This window comes from Microcaecilia unicolor, chromosome 2, assembly GCF_901765095.1.
Source record: "Microcaecilia unicolor chromosome 2, aMicUni1.1, whole genome shotgun sequence".
Taxonomy (NCBI): domain Eukaryota; kingdom Metazoa; phylum Chordata; class Amphibia; order Gymnophiona; family Siphonopidae; genus Microcaecilia; species Microcaecilia unicolor.
In genome coordinates this window covers 337,449,487-337,474,734 of record NC_044032.1, presented here as the reverse complement: position 1 = coordinate 337,474,734, position 25,248 = coordinate 337,449,487, and the positions used below count along the sequence as shown (strand labels likewise).

Below are 25,248 nucleotides of genomic sequence, written 5' to 3'. Positions count from 1 at the left end.
TGTCTCCCTCAGCTCCATCAAGTCTGCTACTCTAGCCTCAAGGGAACGGACACGTTCTCTGAGAGCTAGGAGCTCTTTGCATCGGGCACACACATATGACACCTCACCAATTGGGAGATAATCATACATGTGACACTCAATGCAAAAGACTGGATAGCACCCCTCTCGCTGCTGGACTGCTGACTCCATCTTAGTGTTTTTTGAGGCTAGTGGGAGCAGGTCGGGCCATTTGGCTTTTGCTTCTTGGCATAGCTTGGCTAGCTGGTTCTTCAGGGATCGGTTAGCCCTCTCCACTACTCCACTGCTTTGGGGTCTCCAGGCACAATGCAACTTCCAATCGAGGCCCAGTCTGGTACTGAGCTGTTGTGTTACTTCGCTGGCGAAGGCGGGACCGTTGTCAGAGTTTATTTGCTTGGGGAGACCGTATCTGGGTAGGATTTGATGAAGCAGTAGGGAGGTGACTTCTTTAGCCATTTCCGTTCTAGTGGGCTGGGCTTCAATCCATCCGGTGTAGGTACACACGGCGACGAGGATAGCTTTGTAGCCTCGTGCCGGGGGCATGTGTGTGAAGTCAATCTGGCATACGTGGAAAGGGCTGGTGCCTCGGAGAACATGTCCTGGCACAGGACCGGGCCCCGTTCGAGGGTTGTTCCGGGCACAAATTGCGCATCGGCTGGAAGCGTTTTTGGTCCACAGGGATAGTTTGTTGATGTAGTAGGTCTTCTCAAGTAAGCGCCCCAGGGCGTCCCTGCCCAGGTGGGTGCGGTCGTGAGCCTCCTTGGCCACCGTCCAGGCCAAGGCTTCGGGTATCCATATGCGCCCATCCTGTAGTATCCACCAGCCATTGCGTGACTCCAGACCCTCTTGTTGGGCCCACTCCGTTTCTTGGGGGGTGTAGATAGGGGTCTCCGTAGGGAGCTGGACGACGAGTACGGGGTCAGAAGGGTGAGAGGAGTGGGGGAGCTGACTTGCCCTTTTTGCAGCGTCGTCTGCCCGCTGATTTCCCCGGGCGATAGGGTCCGTTCTCCCGGTGTGGGCCCTACAGTGCATCACAGCCACCTTCTTCGGTTTCCATACTGACTCGAGTAACTGGCAGATCTCAGCGGCATTTGCAAGTCCTTTCCCCTCAGCTGTCAGAAATCCCCTCTCCTTGTACAAGGCTCCGTGCACTTGGAGGGTGAGGAAAGCGTATTTGGAGTCGGTGTAAATGTTAACAACTTTTCCTTCAGCCCACAGGAGGGCTTTGGTGAGGGCGATCAGCTCCGCTTTCTGGGCTGACGTTCCGGGCGGCAGGGCCATAGCCTCGATCACATGGTCCTCAGACACGACAGCATAGCCAGCTCTTCGAATTCCCTCTATCACCTGGCTGCTTCCATCGGTAAAAAGGGTGATGCCCCCTTGCCAGGGTTGGTCCTTCAGGTCAGGTCTGCTCGAGTGCACAGTGGCCATTACCTCCTCACAGTCGTGGAGTGGTGATTCAGGGGCCGGAAGGAGGGTAGCAGGATTAAGGTTGGTTGTGTCCAGGATCCGCACCTCCGGATTTTCGCACAGGAGGGCTTGGTATTTGACCAATCGGGAGTTGGTCATCCATCTGGGTCCGTGGCTCTCGAGTAGGCCGCGGATGGTGTGGGGTGTGGTCACAAAGAGTGTCTGGCCAAACGTGAGTTTATTGGCCTCGTGTATCAGCAGACAGGCCGCCGCAATGCTTCGGAGGCAGCCCGGCCATCCTCGTGCCACATTGTCCATCCCCTTGGAGAGGTATGCTACAGGGCGTTGCCAGGTGCCGACCAGTTGGGTGAGGACTCCAAGTGCCAATCCCTTCTTTTCGTCGATGAACAAGTGGAACGGCTTAGTCACATCTGGTAGTCCGAGCGCTGGTGGGGCCGCAAGGGCATCCTTGAGGTCCTGAAGGGCTTTCAGTTCGTGTTTCTCCCACTGGAGATTTTGGCCCTCGAGTTCAGGCCCTCTCAGTTTGGCGTACATCAGGATGGCAAAGTTGATGATCCAAATGCGGCAATATCCAGCGGCTCCGAGGAGTGCCCGTAGTTCCTTCTTATTTGCAGGAGTGGGTTGGTTGCGGATAGCTTGGGTTCGGGGGGTACCGAGCCTTCGGGTTCCTTCTCGGAGGCGGAAACCCAGGTATTCGACTTCGATCTCGCATATCTGGGCCTTTTTGCGGCTGGCCCGGTACCCCTGGGCTTCCAGGGTTTTCAAGAGGTAAAGGGTAGCTTCTGCACAGTCCGTGTACGTTTCACGGGCCACCAACAGGTCATCCACGTATTGGACGACCGGCCCGTACTCGTCTTGGTACGTTTTCAGGTCCTGGGCAAGCTGGTCACCAAGAGGGTGGGGGAGTTCTTGAACCCCTGAGGAAGCCGGGTCCATGTATATTGCTGCTTGGTTCCCGTCTGTAAGTCTTCCCACGTGAAGGCAAACAACTTCTGGCTGTCGGCAGCAAGGGGGATGGAGAAGAAGGCGTCCTTCAGATCAATGACACTATACCACTTGGTCTGGGATGGCACTTGGGCTAAGATGGAGTAGGGGTTTGGTACGAGGGCGACTATGTCGGCTACCTGGTTGTTGACTTTCCTCAAGTCCTGGACGGGTCTGTATTCGGATGTTCCTGGCTTCTTAACGGGCAACAATGGGGTATTCCATGCGGATCTGATTGGTTTAAGAACCCCCTGTTGAAGAAGTTTCTGTAGATGAGTGTGCATACTATGCCGGGCTGCATAGGGGACGTGGTATTGTCCTTGGTTGACAACTTGAGCATTCGGTTTGAGCTCAATCCAGATGGGGATTGCGTTAACGGCCAGTCCTCCGGGGTTCACTTCTGCCCATACATCAGGCACTTCATCCATTATGGCTCGCCTCTGCTGGGCAAAAGGGGTATTCTGGTCGTAACGGCAGTCGCCAGGTCCTACAGTTGAGGGAGCGTGTAGTCTCCATTCTTCTCTTACTGGACAGATAAGTGTTACTGGCCGATCTTCAAAGCGAGCTTCCACTTCACCCGTGGTCTTGAACTTCAAGGTGGCCTGGAGCTTACAGAGCAGGTCTCGACCAATCAAGGGGACTGGGCATCCAGGGATGTGTATGAACTGATGAGACACCATCGTCCCTCCGATCTGGACTTGGCGCTCCTTGAGGAGGGGGGCCGCAAGGGATTTCCCGGAGGCTCCCACAATTGGTATAGTTTCTTTCGTGGCTGGGGCTATGGCGGTGGTGATAACAGATCGCTGGGCCCCCGTGTCTAGTAAGGCCTTCATAAACTCTGTCCCCACCCGAATTTCCACCAGAGGGTCAGTGGGGACTCTGCCCTCCCGGTTTCTTCATGCTGTGCTGTCTCGGGTAGCGTCCACTGCCATCTGCCATTCCCTCCGGTCATCCCGTCCTCTATCTCTTCGGCCCCTTCCCCGGCCTCGTCTGGGGGCCCCTGTACGGTCGCCCGTCTCCTCCTCTCTCTGCCGGTCCCATGGTTCCTCTTCTCTCGGGCTGTCCCGTATCTCCTCTGGACAATCAGCCCACCAGTGTCCTTCTTGTCGACAATTTGCACACTGGTTACGTCCTATGGGGGACCGCGTTCCTCTTGTTCTTCTGCCCCTCCCCTTTGGTCTAGACCTCATCCGTTCTTCCAGCACCGTGGCCAACACATCTGCCTTCTCCCGCATCCGCCTGGTCGATTCCTTTCGGGCCTCCGTCTTCTCTTCCTGGTCGCGATATCCGAATACGCGATCCGCTATAGCTTTCAGTTGGCTGAGGCTCATCCCTTCGAACCCCTCCGTTCTCTGTAGCTTTCTTCGTATATCCGGTGCTGACTGGCTAACAAAACTCATAACCACGGTTGGGAGGTTCTTAGGGTCTTCGGGATTTATCGGGCTGTGCCTTCTGAATGCCTCCATAAGTCGTTCAAGGAAGTCCCCTGGACTCTCGTCCTTTTGTTGGACTACACTGTGGATTTTCCCCATGTTGGTAACCTTCTGCTTCCCTTTCTTTAAGGCGGCCAGGTACGCCTGCTGGTATCGGCGGATAAGGGTTTGGCCTTCAGCGGTTCGGTAGTCCCACGCAGGGGCAGCGATGGGCGCCTCCGTCTCTATTAGGTTCTGTAAGTTGGCATGGGTAGGGTTCGCATCCCGGACGGCTTGCTCCATATTTTGTTGTAAAAGGCGGCGTTCTTCAGTGGTCAGGATGTGGGCGCTCAACTGCCTAAGGTCTCCCCAAGTCGGATTATAACTGTATATGATGCCTTCCACCAGCTCTACCAACTGCTCGGGTTTCTGGTCGTAGGACGGCCCATGCAATTTCCAGTTATACAAGTCGGCACTTGAGAAGGGAACGTGGCTATAAACTGTTGATTCAATGGGTTGGCCCCCCCCTTCCACCGGGTTAGGGGTATAGGTGGTAGATTGTCGAACTGGAAATAAGTGGGTGTCTCCCCCTTTCCTGCTCGAAGGGAGGGCATTGCGCGGACTCGATTGAGGGAATCGAGTAATGTTCTTCACAACCCGTTTACTCTTCCGTATGGTTGCGGGGCCAGGTGACTCAGGTGAGTCTGGACGGGACATCTCTCCGGCATCCGACTCTGACCCGGAAGCCTCAGCGTTATCCGGGCCCTCCTCCAGGCTCGCGATGTCGGGGTATATCGGGGCATATGGCGGTGGCGCGATGTCATCTTCGTATGCTTCCGCCGTAGCAAGTATCGGGGCTTTTGGAGGCTTCTTTTCGGGCAAACCCTGAACTTTCCCTGGGGTTTTCTTTGGGGGTTTCATTCTAGAAAGTGTGTTGGTCGTACTGGGCGTAGCTCCTGCCTTACCAATGGTAGCAGGGGGCGTGGTCTCAGTGGCTTCAGCGCTAGGGGCGGTAGGCCGTATGGGGGCGGTCCCTGCGGCCTTCGGGACGGCAGCGGTTGCCGAGCTTTGCAGAGCGAAGGCATGGGTCGGCAGGGTTTTAAGTTTAGTTTTCCGGCCTTTTCTCTGCTTTACCAACATGAGGGCGGCCTTTTCTACCTTTCGTTGGGCCCAAGCCGGCGGATCCCGGACTACATCCAACCACGCTTCTATGTATGGAATGTCCTCGGGACAGCCTGGGTTTCCCTCGACTATAACAATATTCATGACCGCCGCCACTTTTTCATACTCGAATGACCCTCCCGGGGGCCATCCAGCAATTCCTAGCCCTGGCCACATAAATTGACATCTCTGTATCATCCCGGCCCTGCTACATTTATCTAGGTCGAACACTTCGCTAAAGTGTTCCGTCATTAAATCTAACGGTGAAGACCCACCCCCGCCCATCCTAACCTGAGTGCCAAAGGACAGGTGACGGACAAAGGGGAAAAGGGGCGGTGGAGGAGTAAGGGGTCTCGTTCCACCAGACACAGAAGGGTCAACACTCGGCCTGACCAGGACGCGGTCGCCCGGCCTGGAACTGCAAGCCCATTCACACACTTTCATACGCCACAAGAAACCCTCCCGTTCGCCGCTCGGTTTCGTCGTCGGAGCCTAGTGAGTTTCGGGACCTAGTCGTATACCAATAGTCCGTATTAGTCACTGGCTAAAAGAGGGTGATCACGCCTCTTCTTCGGTCCTTACTGGGCCGGTCACTACGTAGAGTATACTCGCCTGTCCGCCGGGGTCGCAGGCCGCGCCGTCGTACGCTTCTCTCTGAAAAGGAAAAAGGTGCCTTGTCGGAACCACACAGCCCCCTCTACAGTCAGGCGGAGTTGATCGGCCCTCCTCCGGGAGATGGACGCTGAAATCAGCGGTGGCCACTCACCACCTTCTCGGGTGGGGGTCGATGACCCGATCCGACCGCAGTGGGGGAGGGGAAGAATATAATCCGATTCCCCTTTCTACTTCTGTCCCATCTGGGTCGCCAATGAAACAGGTGGGGAATCAGGAGACGAAAGGCAAATTTTGGTTCCAAACAAGGCAACTTTATTGCTAGCAAGTGAACAGCACCGAGTAGTCTCGGGACACTGTGTGTCATAAATCATCTGACACTTACATTTATACTCCCCTACTGGGCCTGCGCATTTGGCCCCTTACACGTCACAACCGACATGCGCAGTAAACATTTGTAGTTCTTACAGTACAAAATTGTAGTCCCAGTACGTACACACGTCATAACACTGAAATGATACTGGCAAGAAAAACGAAACTTAGCAGCTTATTCTTCACACACACAATGCTCCTTTCTAGCACAGGAGATAAGGTTCGTTCGGCTCAGGAATGCAGGGCGGGGTGTCAGCACCCACCAAGGTCGTCTATTCAGATGGCATTGCTACATGCAAGCTGGTCTTGTATAGGCCTTGCAAACTACTGTTACAAGCTATATGTCTAATAGCCCTGCATTCTGTCTTTACATTAGTAAACAGCAAACTTCTTTCGTTAGTAAACAGTAAAACTGTATAAGGCACGAATGTCCAGTGCAGTGATAAGGTGTGGCTAAACAGCCAAAAGCAGAGGTAGAGTGCATAAGTATAAGTCCATCAGTAGGCACAGAAAAACATGAGGTTGTCCTGTTGCTCAGTAGTATTCATAGTATTCGAGCAGTATCCGGCGTTCCACTCCTTCAAAACCAGTCCTTGAAGATCCTCAGCAATTCCAAGGTAAGTGAAGTTCTGTTTTCCCTCCCCTTTTCTAAACAAACTACCCAGCTGTACCCAAATTCGCCCCTCCTCCCCTGCTAGACTCTATGGGCTACTGCAAGTTAATGGGATTACTTCACTCTGTAGAAAACACAGCACCTTCAGAACAACTCCAGCACAAAGGAAAACAATTTACCAGCACAGAATTTGAACACAGTTTTAAAAGAAACTACCAGCCCCCAAATTAAAACTATCAGTATAGAGTAGAAAAAAGAGAGGACTAAACAGATGGGACACCCTGCGGTTTTTGTGTCATTGGATGCCGAAAAGGCGTTTGATAGAGTTCTATGGCCATTTCTGTTTGAACTGCTACGGAAAGTGGGAATTAAAGGACAATATTTTAACTGGGTCACGGCGCTCTATCAACGGCCTATGTGTCAGTTGCGGATTAATGGCACAACTACTGAGCCTTTTGCATTGCTTAGGGGTACTAGGCAGGGGTGTGCCCTGTCCCCACTCCTATTCGCACTAGCTATGGAGCCTTTAGCAATTTCGGTTCGAGCAGCTCCCACAGTGCAAGGTATCCAAATAGGGAGGCAGGAAACAAAGCTTCTGCTCTATGCAGATGATATTTTGTTGACGCTGTCTGTCGCAACCTGAAAGCTCATTGCAAGAGGTGATGCAGATACTTCAGGGGTATGGTCGGGTGGCTGGTCTGAAAATTAACATGCAAAAGTCTGAGATTATGCCTATACAATGTCCTGATGAGCTCCAAGAGCACCTTCAGACTTCCTTCCCTTTTCATTGGTTCCCTAGGTACATTTGATATCTGGGAGTTAATTTGACACCGGATACTGAGGACCTATACCGGGAAAATTTTATCCCTAAACTGACAAAGCTTCTGCAGGAGTTGAAGAGATGGGGGGGGTGCTGCACATGTCATGGATGGGCAGAATAGCAGCGGTTAAGATGACATTGCTTCCTAAGCTGTTGTACCTCTTCATGGCAGTGCCGGTCCATATACCACAAAAATTTTTTCGCACACTTAACAAGAAAATGTTCGCTTTCATCTGGCGTAAAAGACCCCCTCGTGTAACTAGAAATGTTCTTTTTCAACTTAGGAAAGATGGGGGAATGGGGGTACCTAATTTTGGCCTTTATTATAGAGCTGCTCTATTCCAAATGTTGTCTACTGTACAGAGAGGTCCGACTAAGCTTTGGACCTATGCAGCTCAGTGGGGTCTAAAAGGAGTGCCTCTCTGGGCAGTGGTATGGCTCCCTCTGCCGTTATTGAGAAATCTCGTATCGGGCTTGAAGGGTCAGATGGGGGTGACCCTGAGGGAATGGGTGCGATGTAGAGAGGCCTGGTTTCCCAGCTGTAAATATCATTTGACTATCCCTATCATTTATGCTACAGACTTTAGGCCGGGACGGATAGAGGGAGTATATGGACAATGGTCAGCGGCCTCTTTACGCCTGTTAGGCCAAATCTGGGAAGATGGGAAATGCCACTCGTTCCACACACTGAAAGAGGAATTTGGCTTGAGGGATAGAGACAAGTTTTTTTATATGCAGATCAGGGATTTTATCCAGAGGAAAGCAAGAGAGGACCTGTCCCTTGCAGACACAGAGCTTGAGGAATGGGGAAGGTAAAGGGGGGATATCCCGTATCTACAGAGCTTTGCTACATAAGACCAAACCATTGGACAAATGCCTTAAGAGATGGGAGTCCTTATTAGGTGTCACATATGAGACAGGGGTTTGGAACAGAATATTTAAACGTTTATTGGCCTTCACTGTGGCTACCCCTTTGTTAGAGAATGGATATAAGATGCTGTATCAGTGGTATCTGACCCCCAGCCGGTTGGCCCGTATTTTTAAAGGTGGAACGGCTGTTTGCTGGCGTAAATGTGGGGCAGATGGGACATTCAGGCACGTTTGGTGGGACTGTCCAATGATACAGTGTTTTTGGCAGGAATTACAGACCAGATTGCGGGGTGGGCTGGGACTGGAGCTGGTGCTTGATCCTGGCCTGTGTTTGTTGAACATAACCCTGGAAAAGACCAGAGGTTCCGGCTCTGCACTTTTGATGTATATTGTTACAGCAGCTAGGACTTTAATTGCAAAATATTGGAAACAACCAGTGCTACCCACTGTGGATCAAGTGCTTGCTAAAGTGGACTATTGTTGTTTAATGGATAAACTTACCGCCTTAAGGCGAAGGGGAATGGTGAGATATCTTAAAACCTGGTCCTCCTATGTGGAATGGCGGGGTCTTACAGACTGATGATCACAATTTGAGCTTTATACAGTATGACCAGTGGACGGCTATTTGACTGAGATATTCTGAGGGGGGTGGGAGGGGGGGAGTTCAGAGGGAGGTTTAAGGGGGAAAAATAGATTGCAATGTTAGCCTGTATTATTGCTGTGTATTGAAAATTGTTAATTAATATAAAGATATTAAAAAAATAAATAAAGAGAGGACTTAGGCCAAGATGCACTAAAGTCGTCGTTAGAGCCATTCCGTACCGAATTCCATAGCAAATCGGTAGGGAACGGCTATGCATCAAGGAAAGAGAATGCAAATGAGCTACTCGTAGCTCACTTGCATTCTCTATTCCTTCTTAAAACAGTCAGAGAATTGGCCGGTCAAGCATGCGCAGAGCAGCAAAGCGTTATGCTGTCTGCTCTGCGCATGCCAAATACGCCTCTGTGCTGCCCGAAGACGTCGCCGCTCACCTGATCAGCTGATATCGGAGAGTGCAGTTGAAAGCGTCCATCACAAAAATAGCCTTCCATTTTGGCCGGGGGGGTCAATCAGCTGATATCGGAGAGTGCAGTTGAAAGTATCCATCACAAAAATAGCCTTCCATTTTTGGGGGGGGGGGGGGGTGTCAATCAGCTGATATCGGAGAGTGCAGTTGAAAGCGTCCATCACAATAATAGCCTTCCATTTTGGCCATTATTCACACCCAAATAATAAAAATATCCTTTTTGGCCGTGCTTCACTCAGCTGAGAGACCTGGAAGTCTTGAGCAATTTTTTTTGTTGTTGTTACTTTTATAGCAGTTTTTCAGTCCAGCGCAGCCCCAACGAGAGGTAAGACCTCTTGTTAGATTTTCCGGCGTTTTCCACCGTTAAGGCAATCGGAAAAGGTTAGTGCATCTCATTACAATAGAATTTCTGCACAATTTGCTCATCTGCATTCCGTTTTCGTTAGCTGCTACCGTCGTCGGAAAAAAGTCTTTAGTGCATGTCAGGGTTTACTACTTGCTCATTAAGGGCTTGTTAAGTTTAGTGCATCTGGCCCTCAGAGAGGAAATACCCTCAGCAGTGAAAGAATAGTGGGGTTTTTTTCTTTGTTTTTTATGTTTGATTTAGGTATTCAGCATTGGTTGGTTAAGTGTATAGCAACCAAAGATAGGACTGCTATTTAGGCGGTCCGATTTGGCTGCAAAATTTACCCAGCCAAGCACTGAATATTTGTGACTATGTGCTAACCACGAATATTCAGTGGAGATAACCAGCTGTCTCCTGCTGAATAATATTGGTGTTTAGCTGGCTAAGTGCTATTTAACCGGCCAGGAGCCACTCCTGACTAGTTAAATAGTGCGAAGACAGGTTCCCTGTGTCAATACCTTTGATTACTATTCCATCTGATTTGTTTGGCAAGGGGTTCAAGAGTAAGTGCAAAAAGAAGGGGTGAGTGACATGGGGCAATTAGGCCCCTCCCCTTTCCCAGAATGTTGCCCAGTTCCTAACAAATATAAATCCCTCTTCCCTGCGCCATCATCTCAGCTGTACTCCCTTTTTATTTTTAGCTTTCTACTTGTGGCAGTATGTGTAGATTCTAAGCTTCCTTGCCCTGGTATTACAGATTCTAGGATAACTTTTCTAAACTTCTTAATGCCGGTATGCATAAATCCTCTATACACTCATATTTAGTGCACTCTGGGGTGCTTTTACCAAGCTGCATGAAAAAGGGCCCTGCACTAGCTGCGGGGGCCATTTTTCCCATGCACCAGGGCCCTTTTTACCGCAGTGGGTAAAAAACCCCAGACAAACATGGCCATGCAGTAAGAGAACTCTTATTGCGTGGCCATGCTGTGGGGAGCACATATTGCCATCCACCGAGGTAGTGATAAGGGCTCCTGCGGTAACTCGGCGGTAGCCAGGCAGCCTACGTTGGGCATACTGATGCTTTGTAAAAGACCCCTGTATGAATAGTGTCAGCCGAAAAACACACTCTGCTCCAACACTGTCCGTACAGTACCTGGGTGAAAATAAGGGTGAGCAAGGGGGAACAATTTATTAGCTATAGCAGTTCTAAAGTAAAATGCCTAGGTTTTACTTATAACAACAGAAATAAAACATGGAAAAGAAAATAAGATGATACCTTTTTTTATTGGACATAACTTAATACATTTCTTGATTAGCTTTCGAAGGTTGCCCTTCTTCGCCAGATCGGAAATAAGCAAATATTGGTAGATGACAGTATATATAAGTGAAACATCAAAGCATTTCAGTGACAGTCTAACAGGATGGGGGGTGACTAGGTGAGAGACAGGAAGAGTCGGATGGATGAGGGACAAGGGAGATGTGCATGGAGACAGGGTGACAAGGCAGTACAGTTTTATGGTTTATATTATATTAAAAACCATAAAACTGTACTGCTTTGTCACCCTCCTGTCTCCATGCACATCTCCCTGTCCCTCATCCACCCGACTCTTCCTGTCTCTCACCTATTCACCCCCATTCTGTTAGACTGTCACCGGAACACTTTGATGTTTCACTTATATATACTGTCATCTACCAACATTTGCTTATTTCCGATCCGACGAAGAAGGGCAACCTTCGAAAGCTAATCAAGAAATGTATTATGTCCAATAAAAAAGGTATCATCTTATTTTCTTTTCCATGTTTTATTTTGTTTTATTTCTATCGATTACCTTAAAAAGTGGACTAACACGGTTACCACACCTCTCTACTTATAACAACCAAATATTGCAGCCATATAGAGAACAGTCTGCAGTCTGCCATGAATGTGGGTATTCAGTGCTGCTGACTGTGTTTCAACAATTTTTATTGATGACACAAAGGCTCGTCATCAAGGTTTTAACACATTTCACCCTACCCGCCCCCCCATACCCAGCCCCTCTTACAGAATTTAAAATTATGCAAATTTGTAAGATTGGCCCAAACCCTAGGAATACCTTAAACTAGCCAAAACAGAAATATCCCCATATTATTATACGAGTGAAGCATCCCCCTACAGCCCCCTCCCCCCTATCCCCTCGACCACCCTGAAAACTAAATAACAAGCCACCTTTAACGTACTTACAGCACCTACTAAACTCAGGAAGAAAAAAAAAGGAGGGAATTAAAGAATAGGAGGTGTGCACACTGCCAAGTCATATGTAGGTGTGCGAGGCCCAAGTCCCCCGAACACACTTAAGTCTGTCCTGAAAGAAGTCTCCTCGCACCACGTACTAGCTGCTGACTGTCTTTATAGAGGCACTGAATGCCTGCGTTTTTTTATGCTGATCACTAGCATTAAAAATTGACCAAATTGTAACAATGTTTTTATATAGCAGGCTCCCCCAATGTCAAACCTGGCATTTCAATCCAATTTAAGGAAGAGGGATCCAGGATTCAGCCCCAGGGATCTGAGGACAGAGGAAACATGCCCAACGCAGGCACCTGTGAAGAACTGCATGAAACAGGTGATGTAGCTTGGGTTGAATTTACTACTGGTTGATCCAAATATTTTCTTTCAAGGAAGATGCATCCTCTGGGCCAGACACAACACAGAATGAAGCATCAAAGCTTCAGACATCTAACTCAGTTTTCACCCGCACCATCATTTCCTTTAGATCTGCAAATCACTGCCTTCAGCTCTGTCCTCATTGGTCCCTCCTAATTCTCTTCGGCATCAGGGACACTCTTCAATCACCAACCTGCCACATCTCAGATCTCGGGGGTGCCCCAACTTAGCTCTCTGTATTTTGGGGTTTTTAGCTGGGTTTATTGGTGCCGATAAATTCAAACAAAATGCCTAAGCTGCCATCTTGTTAATAACATCACTGGAACCTCTGTGGTTTTTGTTTTCTGTGATGGCAACTGGAGAGAGACTGCCACATTTAAATGGCACCTACTTGACTTTCACAGCTAGGTGATTGTCTAAAAATAAAATTACCCTCATAGTGGGCAAATCTTATTGTTGGCTTTTAGTTTATTTGTAAGTCATTAGGATTCAGTTGCTTTAAGCAGACAGGTCTGAGCTTCTGGAACCCAGATCCCAAATGAATCCCAGGTCTCCTGCAGGGTGTTGCAGAGTTTGTGGATAGTGAATGTAATCAGAGTTTAGAGAATAACTGCAGTGCTGGAGGTAAGGATGAGATGCACAGAACCAGCAGGATGAGAGCAGTTATGGTCTATTTCCCTCTATGATGGCAACTGGAGAGAGGCACATTTATCACATTCTGAACATTTAAGTGGTTTGTCTTTCAGGTGAGTCATTTAAGCTTTTGTTTATGGTCCAGAATATTTAAATAGTTTTACAAGGATAATCTTACTGTAAGAGGGGAGTTGGAGGGGGGAGGAGGGGGAGGATGATGGCTTCCCACTGGGATCAGCACAAAAAATATGGAAGGGTGGCCAAATTTGTAGCAGCAAGAATGAAGGGAGTGGGAAGATCCTTACTGGAAATAGCAAGGGAAGCATGGTGATCCTCTTTCCCCTCTCTCCCACACAAGGAGCAGCAAGAGAGAAGGGAGGCAGCAAGGCCCATATTGGCAGCCTCAGGTTGGAGGGAGGTACAGTTCTACAGCAGTTTTTATTTACCGTTATATTGTGGAAACCTGAATATTCCCAGTCATGATTCCTTTTCATAGATACAGAGATTCCTATCTATTTCTACCAGTATATTAACATTTTTAGATCTCACTTTTATCCAAGTGTTGCTTTTCTTAAGTAAATATTGAAGACTGTTTAAAAGCTGAAAAGATTTTACCTTTTTTCTATCAGGCAGTCGAGGTTAACAAACCTGACACCATGGTACAGACCTTAAAAATAGAAGAGCCTCATGTTAGGATCCTGCTAGAGGGAGGAGAGGAAGATACTGATACCAAGAGCAGTGAGGAAAAATCTCCTTTACATTATCATCCTTGCTGCAAGCTGTGGAGGATTTTCAGCTTTACATATGGGCATGATTTTATGATGGCATTTTCACATGGATATGGCAGTATACCCTCCTCCCTTATTAAATTACCCCAAGTGTAGAAGTATGCACATGACAAGAATGCATTTAGGGGGTCTTTTACTAAGGCATGCTAGCGTTTTTAGCGCACGCTAATGATTAGGACGTGATAAATGCTAGAGATGCCCATAGGAATATATGCAACTATCAACGATTTAATGTATAGCTTTAATATATAGCTTCCAAGCCACTATCACTTGAATCATTCATGATTTAAATGACCTCAGCGATGTCCGTTGCCATTATATTTATTGTAATGGCGACGTTAAACAACATCAATCATCTTCATAGGTCAAATTATATAGGGCAGAGCTGGCGCTAAAATACTCCTAGGGGGTGGTCCCTTGAGACAGCTCGGTCTCGGGCGGGGCATTTTATCCCCTGAGTTTGAGGATAGATGGACATTTAAAAGCTAAGTTAAATATATATATAAAAGTCTTGGAAATAATTTCTAGTTGACCTATGAAGATGATTGATGTTGTTTAACATCACCATTACAATAAGTATAATGGCAATGGACATCGCTGAGGTCATTTAAATCATGAATGATTCAAGTGATAGTGGCTTGGAAGCTATATATTAAAGCTATACATTAAATCGTTGATAGTTGGATATATTGTAATTATTTTTGATTCTATGCCTGTTATCCAACAACTAGCTATAAAATAATAGCCGATTGTGTGAGTTTCATAGGAATATATGGGCATCTCAGCGCTTCCTAATTATTAGCGCACACATGCTTTAGTAAAAGACCCCCTTAGTTGTGTGACTTTGCTATAGGCATTTTCTGGGTGGGGTTTGGGCAGAGCGTGGGGGAGAGTCATAATTTATGCTCTTACTTTATAAAATACTTCTGTTCATACATTATTGAATACGGGTTCATTTTACCTGTAATTTCTGCAGGATTTGTGCTAGAGGTGTGCTAGCATTTTATTAAGACACAATGGGCCAGATTCAGTAAATGGCGCCCCAAATTAAGCGCTGTTAAGATTCGCGCTAAGTGTGAACTCTGTAAAGGTCACTTAGTGCTTAGCAGAAATCTCGCACGTAAGTTTGGGTGCCAGATTTACACCTGATAAACCCAGATGTAGTTCTAGCACCCAACATAGGCGCAAATGACCCTATTCTGTAACATCACACCTAAATTCCTTGAACACCCCTGAGCATCTCCATGCCCTTCCAATGGTCACGCCCCTTTTCAGTCACGCACCATAAGATTTAGGTGCACATGTTATAGAATAAGGTACAGCCCAGATGCACACATAACTCTAAATGAGTGACAATGCCAATTATTAGTTGTTAATGGCTCATTAAAACTTGTTAATTGCATGCACGCCTGGGCTGCATGCCTAAGTTCAGACATGCATATTTAGGCAACCTGTATAGAATCCAGGGGCATGGGGGCAATTCTATAACTGGGTGCCTCCACTTAGATTTCTTTGAGTCCATGCAGTAGGAGCCAGTTCTCCAATGGAATCTAGATACCTTGGTTCTGTTATAGAATACAAAGGTAACTTGATATTGGTGTGCCCAGCATTTAGGCACTTGCACTTTCACCAGCCATATAGCTTGTGTAAGTGCGGGTGCCTAAATATGGTAGGGATGCAAGCAGTGCCGTAGCTAGACCCAGTATTTTGGATGGGCCCAGAGTTAACTTAGATGGGCCCTTCCACATCACCCCCCCCCCCCCCCCCGCCCCGGAGATATAAAAAAAATTACAGGTATTTTTTTCACCTACCCACATCATCATCTCTCCTCCTTCACAGTGTCTTGGCATCTGCCCACCTGTTTCTGAACACCATCCCTCCTCGGTGCACCTTGGCTGGGTCCCGCCTTTGGAGATGTCATCAGGTGGGATCGGCTGATGGAAGCCTGCAGGGCCAGCACAGGCAGCAATAATGAATCACTGCAGGCGCCGGAGACACCTGTAAGGTGCACCGAGGAGGGATGGTGTTCAGCAACAGGTGGGCAGATGCCAGGACGCCACAGAAGAGGAGAGATGTTGATGTGGGGTGCCACCGATGTGGGCACATATGTGGGGATATCTTATTATTCTAGACATTTGTATGTACAAGGGTTGCACTTTATCCCCCTGATTCTATAAAAGTCACCAAAAAATACACACGCAATTTAATTGAACAAGCTAATTAGCACTTGTTAACAAGCAATTGGCACTAATTAAATGTAATTGCAATATATGCTTGTAAGTTTAGCGCACAAGTTCAGAAGGGGGTGCAGAAAGGGGAGGGTCATGGGCAGAATGGGGGCATTCCTAAAATTTATGTGCATAGTTTTAGAACAATGGGGATATGCACCTAATTTAAGCACAAAGATTTGCACCATGTTTTGGTTGGTGCAAGTGGCTGCGCCTCTAGGTGTGATTCCTAGGTGTAAGTGCTATTCTTTAAACTGTGCCTAGTTTTAAGTGCAGTTTATAGAATAGCGCTTTTTTGGCGCCATATATTTTGTCTAGCCCTGTGGGTCTGTAAAATAGGCTACAGATAGGCACCTACTTGACCTTCATAGCTGTGCAACATTTTATAAAATTACCCTCATAGTGAGCAAATCTTACTGTTTGCTCTCAGTTCGGGGGTGATATTCAGCCTGTAACAGTAAATATCTAGCAATCCGATTCCAGCTGTGGGCTGAACTAACCTTTGATATTCAATGTTCGGGCACGTGTGGCACCACTTACATTAAATTATACAAGTCTTACAGCCCGCAGATACTTATATCTGTGGATTACATAACCATCAGTGATTGAACCATTTGTTCAAAAAAATGTACAAAAAGTTATCACAAATAACACTTCTAACTCACTTCACTTCTAACTCACTTTTCATCAAGTACAACAAATTTTTGAAAAAAAAAGTCAAACATCTTTCTTAAATCTAAATGGTTTCTATTTGCCCTAGTCTGTAATAGTAGGGAATTCCACATAGAAACTGCCTGATATGAAAAAGGAAATGATAACAATTTTACATATCTAATCTTTTTCACAGTAGGATAGTGTAATAGTGCTAAATTGTGCAATCCACGAAATGTATGACCCAATAGTAAGTAAACCAGTTCAATCATATAACGTGGAGCTTCTCCATACAAACTTTTAAAAACCATTACACCTAATTTGAATTGAACCCTGGCTTCTACTGGGAGTCAGTGCAGTTCTAACAAAAAAGGAGTCACTGAATCAAATCTGCCTAATGAGTAGAGCAATTGGATTGCAGTATTTTGAACTACTTGTATAGTTTTATGGAAGCTTTAGTGCAACCAGAAAAAACATTACAATAATCAATTCTTTACAAGATCAACCTAAATGCTGATTGATCAAAATACTTTCTGATAATATGAAGTTTTTTAAGTAGATAAAAAGATTTCTTAATCACTAAGGGCCTCTTTTATCAAGCCATGCTAATGGTTCCCGCACGGTGATGCTGACGAAGCCCATTCAAATTGGATGGGCTTTGTTGGCCTTACCGCACCGGGGACTGCTAACGCAGTTTGATAAGAGGTCCAAAGCTTATGTGATTTTTCGTAATAAGGGCACTGTCAAGCCTCCACTCCAAGAATTTTTGATGAAGTCTCAAAACAAAATTGATCCATTCCAGTTGTAAAATATTGGGAACTTAGTACATAAGTACATAAGTAATGCCATACTGGGAAAAGACCAAGGGTCCATCGAGCCCAGCATCCTGTCCACGACAGTGGCCAATCCAGGTCAAGGGCACCTGGCAAGCTTCCCAAATGTACAAACATTCTATACATGTTATTCCTGGAATTTTGGATTTTTCCAAGTCCGTTTAGTAGCGGTTTATGGACTTGTCCTTTAGGAAACCGTCCAACCCCTTTTTAAACTCTGCTAAGCTAACCGCCTTCACCACTTTCTCCAGCAACGAATTCCAGAGTTTAATTACACGTTGGGTGAAGAAAAATTTTCTCCGATTTGTTTTAAATTTACTACACTGTAGTTTCATCACATGCCCCCTAGTCCTAGTATTTTTGGAAAGCGTGAACAGACGCTTCACATCCACCTGTTCCACTCCACTCATTATTTTATATACCTCTATCATGTCTCCCCTCAGCCGTCTCTTCTCCAAGCTGTATAGCCCTAGCCTCCTTAGTCTTTCTTCATAGGGAAGTCGTCCCATCCCCGCTATCAACTTAGAGGATAGTTAATATTCTGCTTTCATAACTTAGGGCCTCTTTTACCAAACTGCATTAGCGATTCCCACATGTCAGTGTAGACCAAGCCCATTCACTTTGAATGGGCTTTGTTGACATTGCCACGCGGGTCTCGCTAGTGCGGTTTGGTAAAAGAGGTCCCTAATGCAGTTATGTAACCGGTTGGTGGACTGAAAATCGTCGTTAACCGGTTAAGTAGAAGCTCTACGCTATCTACCCCTGGCCTGCCCCAACCTAGGCGGCCATTTAAATGGAATTGAATATTTACCCTTTTATTTCTAAGTCAGTTGCTTTAAACTGACAGGTCTGAGCTTTTGAGTTCCGGATCCCAAATAAATCCCAGGTCTACTGCAAGGTGTTGCAGTTTTTGCTTAGTAAAGATAATCAGAGTGAAGTGATGATGAGATGCAGAGAACCAGAGGATGAGAACAGTCATGGTCTCTGTCCTTGTGCTACTGACCACCTGTTCCTGTAGACAAGCAACACCACTTTTTGTAATGTGTCATTTGCCAGGCAAATCTGTTTTTTCAAATATATGATATGTGTACAGTTCTTTATATATATATCATTCTCTATAATGGTAAAATTAAGGATCATACTCTATTCTTTTCTAACAGATGATGGTTTTAGGGATAATAGTGAAAGAATGAGGATGTACTGTGTGCCGCAGAGAGAACAATGGATATGCAAAGACTTCTCCAGAGAAAGCCCAGATCCTTCAGCTGACTGTGAGCAAGGTATCAGGAGCATAACACCAAGCAGTGTGAAAGCAATAGTACATAAAGGAGAAAGAACAAACATACAAGAGAGGAACTGCAGCACTAACCTATTTGGAGACACTGGCTCCTATGAAAAATCATTTAAAGGTTCTGAATGTGATAAATGTTTGAGTCAAATAGGCTACCTGCAATTTGATAAGATGATTCACACACGACGCAAGGTATTTAAATGTTCTGAATGTGATAAATGTTTCATTCAGAAAGGCCCGTTGAAACAGCATCAAATGATTCACACGGGAGCCAAACCATTTAAATGCTCTGAATGTAATAAATGTTTTACTCAGAAAGGTCAACTGAAACAGCATCAAATGATTCACACGGGAGACAAACCATTTAAATGCTCTGAATGCGATAAATGTTTCAGACAGAAATGCAGCCTGCAACGACATCAAATGATTCACACGGGAGAGAAACCATTTAAATGCTCTGATTGTGATAAATGGTTCACTCAGAAATGCAGTCTTCAGCAGCATAAAATGACTCATACAGGAGATAAACCATTTAAATGTTCTAAATGTGATAAAAGTTTCATTCGAAAAGCAAAACTGGAATTGCATCAAATGACTCACATGGGAGACAAACCAGTTAAATGTTCTGAATGTAATAACCATTTCAGTTTGAAATGCAAACTGCAACAGCATAAAAGAACTCACATGGGACACAAAACATTTAGGTGTTCCGAATGTGATAAATGTTTCAATACAAAAAGCAATCTACAAATGCATAAAATGACTCACCTGAGAGAGAAACCATTTCAGTGCTCTGAATGCGATAAACGTTTCAGTCTGAAGTGCAGCTTACAACAGCATAAAATGACTCACACGGGAAACAAACCATTTCAATGTTCTGAATGTGATAAATGTTTCAGTCGGAAATACAGCTTGCAACTGCATAAAATGACTCACACAGGGCACAAACCATTTAAATGTTCTGAATGCGATAAATGTTTTGGTCGGAAATACAGCATGCTACTGCATAAAATGACTCACAAAAGCATGAACTAGACTCTCAGAAAACAAAGCATTTAAATGTTCCGAATGTGATAAATATTTCAACACAACATGCAACCTGCAGTTGCATAAAATGACTCACATGGAAGAGAAATAAATTCAATAAATGTTTCAGTCTGAAGTACAGCTTGCAACAGCATAAAATGAATCACATGGGAGACAAACTGTTTCAAAGATCTAAATGTGATAAATGTTTCTGTCAGAAATACTGTCTGCAACTGCATCACAAAAGCATCTTATAAAGACATAAAATGACTCCCATGGGAAGAAACAAACTATTTAAATGTTCTGAACATCATAAATATTTCAGTCAGAAATAATATGTGCAAAAGCATAAAAGGCATATGGGAGACAAACCTTTAGAATGTTCTGAATATGATAAATGTTTCAGTTGGACATGCAGCCTGCAATAGCATACAATGATTTACATGGGGTATAAACCATTTAAATGTTCTGAATACAATACAATATAATTTTCTGAATACAATACAATATAATTTGCTAGACAGAATTTGTAAAGATCTCATGGTATTATTGATTACATGTTGATTTGTAAATTCCTTCTTACTGTAGTAGTTTTATATTATTATAATCCACTTTGCAACCTAAATACAATTTACAATACAAGAACAATATGATAAATGTTTGTCAGAAGGCCAGTCTGCAACTGCGTAAATGACTCACACAGGAGACAAACCATTTAAATGTACTGAATGTGATAAATGCTTCATTTGGAAAAATTAACTGCAACTGCATAAAATAAGTCACATGGCTTAGGAGTAATGTTCATTCCTGTTTTGTATGTGCAAAACTAACCCATTTGGAGAAATTGCCCCAAGACAACCATTTAAATGTTCTCAATGTGATACCTTACCTTTATTAATCAAAGAAGGAAAACTTGTAACTGCCTCCAATGACTCATGGGAGAAAAAAACATTTCAGTGTTCTGAATGTGATACATCCTTCAAGTGGAAAGAAAACTTAGATGGTTTACAACAGTGGTTCCCAAACCTGGTCATGGAGGCTCCCCAGCAAGTCAGGTTTTCAGGATATCTACAAGGAATATTCATGAGAGAGATTTGTATGCAGTGGAGGCAGTGCATAGAAAACTCTCATAAATATTAATTGTAGGTATTCTGAAAACCTGACTGGCTGGGGAGCCTCCATGACCAGGTTTGGAAACCAGTAGTTTATAGCAAGCACTGAAAAAAACTGGTGCAACAGACATCTGTAGATTCTGTAACAAAGAGCTAGAAACAGTTACTTATCTTGTGGCTGGCTGTGAATTGCTGATGGTGGAAAGTTTTTATATAGAAAGGTACAACAAGGTAGCACGTCTCATTAATTGGAAACTGTAAGCATTACAACATCAGCATACTGGAAAAGCATTGGAATCATGACCCTAAAAGAATTGTGGAAAACAAAGTGGTTATGATCACCTGGGACATTCCCATTCCAACTGATAAAATGTTGGAAAACCAGATATAATGGTAAAAGAGAAAAACACCAGAACAGCTTTGATTATAGAGGTGTGTAGGGGTGTCCCTGGTATGTCACCAATTGTGCAACTGAGATCTATGAACAGAAGTCTGACTAGACCAGGAACCATCTTTTTAGAGCAAGACTGTCATGGCTGCCTAAACATTTCCTGCATCTCTGCCAGCTCAAGGACACTGCATCTGTACTTCATCTTTCGGGGGTGAAGTTGGTAAGAAAAGAGATTTGCAACAACACAAGCATGAGATAAGGCTTATGGGCCACTTGGTTAGCACCAGCACTTGCAAGGGTGTGTGTCTGAATCAACTATGGACATCATTATTCTCCAGGCCTGCATTTTGTCTGCTGGACAGGAGGAATGCGTGATCTGATTGTGCCAAAACAGTCAACTGAGGACACTGGACAGAGGTCTTAGACCAGATTGTTGGAAAACACACAAAAAAGTTTTAGCACAGATCCAGAGCTGACACACCTCCGATAGCTCTGAAGAGAAATTGTCTCTTTGTGCCCAAGTTCTGAGTTTCCCTGTATAATCGCTTTTACAGGGAAGTACAAATATATTTATAGCTTCTAGACTTGTGTTATCGACTATCCAATGGTGCTGGCTGAGGGCTGTAACTGTCATTTCTCTATACTAACCAGTGTACTGGTAAGCTCGATGTGTAAACAGCTGGAGCTGAAGGAAGAAATCCTACTTTTCACCCAGAAATCCGGTTACAAAGCACCTGTCTTGATATTGTGAGAATCCAGGGTTCATGTTGTCTAAGAAGACCTGAATGAGGGGTAGGAAGCCCTGCAGCACCAAGTGAATTGCTCTATCAAATATGGATGCATCTGCACTCCCTCCTTGTGGGGGAAGGCAGTGGTCACCACCATGACCTTGGAAAAGGTCTGAGGCATTGTAACCAGGCCAAACATAAGAGCCCTATAGAAGGAATGCTGTGCAGCCACAGCATAGTGGAAATGTGTCAGCTGTGTTCTGAAATCATTTTCAAAGATATGTCATATGCTGAACTAAATACACAGGAAGAAAGGCAGGTCACTTGCATATAAGAACAGCAGGGGAAAAGCAAATGTGGAAGAATTCCACTAACAAGAAAAAAAAAATTCTGTATTGGCTAGCTAGACTAGTCCATACCAGTCAGTTATATTCGCCAACCAGCTGATGGAGGTGACACCACTGGTATAATAGCAAGTGCAATGTACAAAAAGTGGGAGTACGACCAAGGAGACCAGACACTGGAAGACGTACTTAAATAAAAATTTTTATTTAAGTACGTCTTCCAGTGTCTGGTCTCCTTGGTCATACTCCCACTTTTTGTACATTGTTGTTTTTACCGTGGGGTGCTTGAGTTTTCCACCTTTTGGTGGATCTTCCCTCACATAATAGCAAGTGCAGCCTGGAGCTAGTCAGTATTTCTCTATCTCCAGCAGATGGCACAATTTGGGTCAGTGCAGTTGCTGTTTCTTTTTTGTTCAAGCCTGATTCCACAGACTCAAGCCATGACTGTTGTTCTGTTGGTTGAGTCCTGCCCGGTGCATCCTGGGAGTAAGGGGAGGTCATCCCCGATTCCCTCCGGTGGTCATTTGGTCAGTTCGGGCACCTTTTTTAGGCTTTTATCATAAGAAAAAAAGGACCAAGTAAAGTCACCCAAGTGCTCGTCAGGGATGCCCTTCTTTTTTCCATTATTGGTCGAGGACACCCATGTGTTTGGCATGCCCCAGTCCCGCCTTCGCTATGCTTCCGACACGCCCCCATGAACTTTGGTCGTCCCCGCGACAGAAAGCAGTTGAGGACACCCAAAATCAGCTTTCAATTATGCCGATTTGGGCGACCCTGGGAGAAGGATGCCCATCTCCTGATTTGTGTCTTGTGTCGAAAGATGGACGCCCTTCTCTTTCGAAAATAAGCCTCATGTAAGGGAAGATAGACATAATAATGAACATACAAAGCATCATGGGAGAATTATACTTTTCTCTCACACCCTCCCCTTCTTCCAATTCTCTTAAGTTTAATCCGGCCATTCTTCAGACCTCCAGAACCTGCTTGAAACAAGACATCAATAAGGTAAATGTTACTGTTTAATTACTTCTTTGCTGGGTCATAAATAATATGGTATTCTTCTTGGTATCACTGTAAGAAAAAAACCCAGCAGAATTATTTATTACATTTAGCCCTAATAGGGAATGAAAGGAATTTAACCCTGTGCCCAGAATGACTTCTGGACAGCCAGATCAGTTGTAAGTCTTTGCTTAGGAATTATATTGTGAGAAGTACATTATAATTTTAAAGGCTGTTGTCACTTAGGGCCTCTTTTACAAAGCCACGCTGCTGATTCTCGATATGGCACATTCAATTCCTAGTGGCTTTCCTCTCATTTGCCTTGTGGGAATCACTAGCGTGGCTTTGTAAAAGAAGCCCTTAATGAATATCAGGGTTAATAGCTTTCCTGCAGAAATGCTGGAAATTCAGACCTAGAATTGGGCCTAAGCAAGAAGTGGGTGGGTACCAAGTGTTCTCCCCTCCCCCACTACCACCCAAAAAATATCTCAGCTGGCGGGAAAACGCTTCTTTCCACCTTGGCAGTCTGCAGCAGGCACGTGCAGGTGCCGGTATCATGGATAGTGTTTTCATTACCATTAGGGGAAAGTCTTCAGCTGGCAGAGCTTGCGATCCCTACAAGCTACTGCTAAACGTGTGCTACTGTTGGGTGGGCCTGAGCCCTACGTGGGTGGGCCCTGGCCCACCCAGGCCCACCTGTGGCTATGCCACTGCTAGAATATGATGGTATTTATTTCTTTTCAAATTTCCTTCGATGGAAATACAGATAATAAACTGAATGGATGTCAGGGTTAAGAAGATAATTCATGCAATGTTGAAATGAATTCTCATATAACAGATTATGGTGTTTTTAGAGCTTGGCTTTTGATAGCAATACAGAAATGCTACAGCATAGTGAGACATAGCATATTTCAATCATAGCACTCCTTTCTTAACAATTTGGAAAGTAATATACCAAGGGTATAGCTATGTGGGGCCACGGGGGCATGGCCCCCCGCCACTGACCCTTTCGACCCCCCCCCTTCCAGCTGCCGCCAACCCTCCCCTGTCGCCACCAGCGGGTACCTGTGCTGGTGGGGGTCCCCAACCCCTGCCAGCCAAAGTCCTCTTCAGCGCTGGTCTCCGGGCCAGCGCGTTGCTGCAGCTGATCTGGAAGGATTCTGTTTCTATGTGAGTCATCCTGACGTCCTTCACATTCCTATGTGCAGCCTGCAGTATACATTTAACAAATCAACAAAGGACAAGACACTGCCTTTAACCACATAACACTAACAGTATTCACAGAATATTACTTGGTTAGTCCTGGGACCCCCTGAGGTTTAGTATTAACATGACACTCTTTAACAATAAAAAGGGTAAGTGTATTAGTGATGTTACCTTTTTATTTTTTTCCTTCCCCCTCTCCTCATGCCAGAGCAGTTCGCTCTGCAAAAAGGAAAAAGGGATTATTAATAAGCCCCGTCCAAATCGTAAGATGATGGCATTTGCTTTATTTATTTTTATTTATTTATTGCATTTGTATCCCACATTATCCCACCTCTTTGCAAGCTCAATGTGGCTTACAATTCATCATGGATACTGGAAGTAGAAGAGAATATACATTTGGTTTTACAGAGGGGTTTGGGTTACATTCTGTTTGTAACCTAAAACAAAACAGAATGGAACAGAATTGGTAATAAGTATGAACCGGGTATGTACAGCAGTCGTTCCCTGAGGCCACCTGTTATAACAAATGGTCAGTGACAATTATGGAAATCTTCCTCCTTCCCAAGATCAGTGTCTTCCGTTGAGATGTCTCATCCTGAAGTCTGCTTAGTACCTAGAAGCTAGGCATTTCTGAAAAATAATGATGTCCTGTATAACTAGGGGTTTGT

The 25,248-nt window shown here is 45.3% G+C and overlaps 1 protein-coding gene across 1 annotated transcript in view; it reads left to right on the top strand.

Annotated features, from left to right (window-relative positions):
- Window positions 1-20,617, top strand: part of LOC115463667 (zinc finger protein 79-like) — a 98,150-nt gene extending 77,533 nt beyond the window's left edge. The window contains exons 7-8 of the mRNA XM_030194375.1: window positions 12,181-12,309; window positions 18,644-20,617. Of these exons, the coding sequence (XP_030050235.1) occupies window positions 12,181-12,309; window positions 18,644-19,809 (1,295 nt within the window). The 3' untranslated portion in view covers window positions 19,810-20,617. The remainder of the gene's footprint in view (window positions 1-12,180; window positions 12,310-18,643) is intronic.
- Window positions 20,618-25,248: the final 4,631 nt, after the last annotated feature.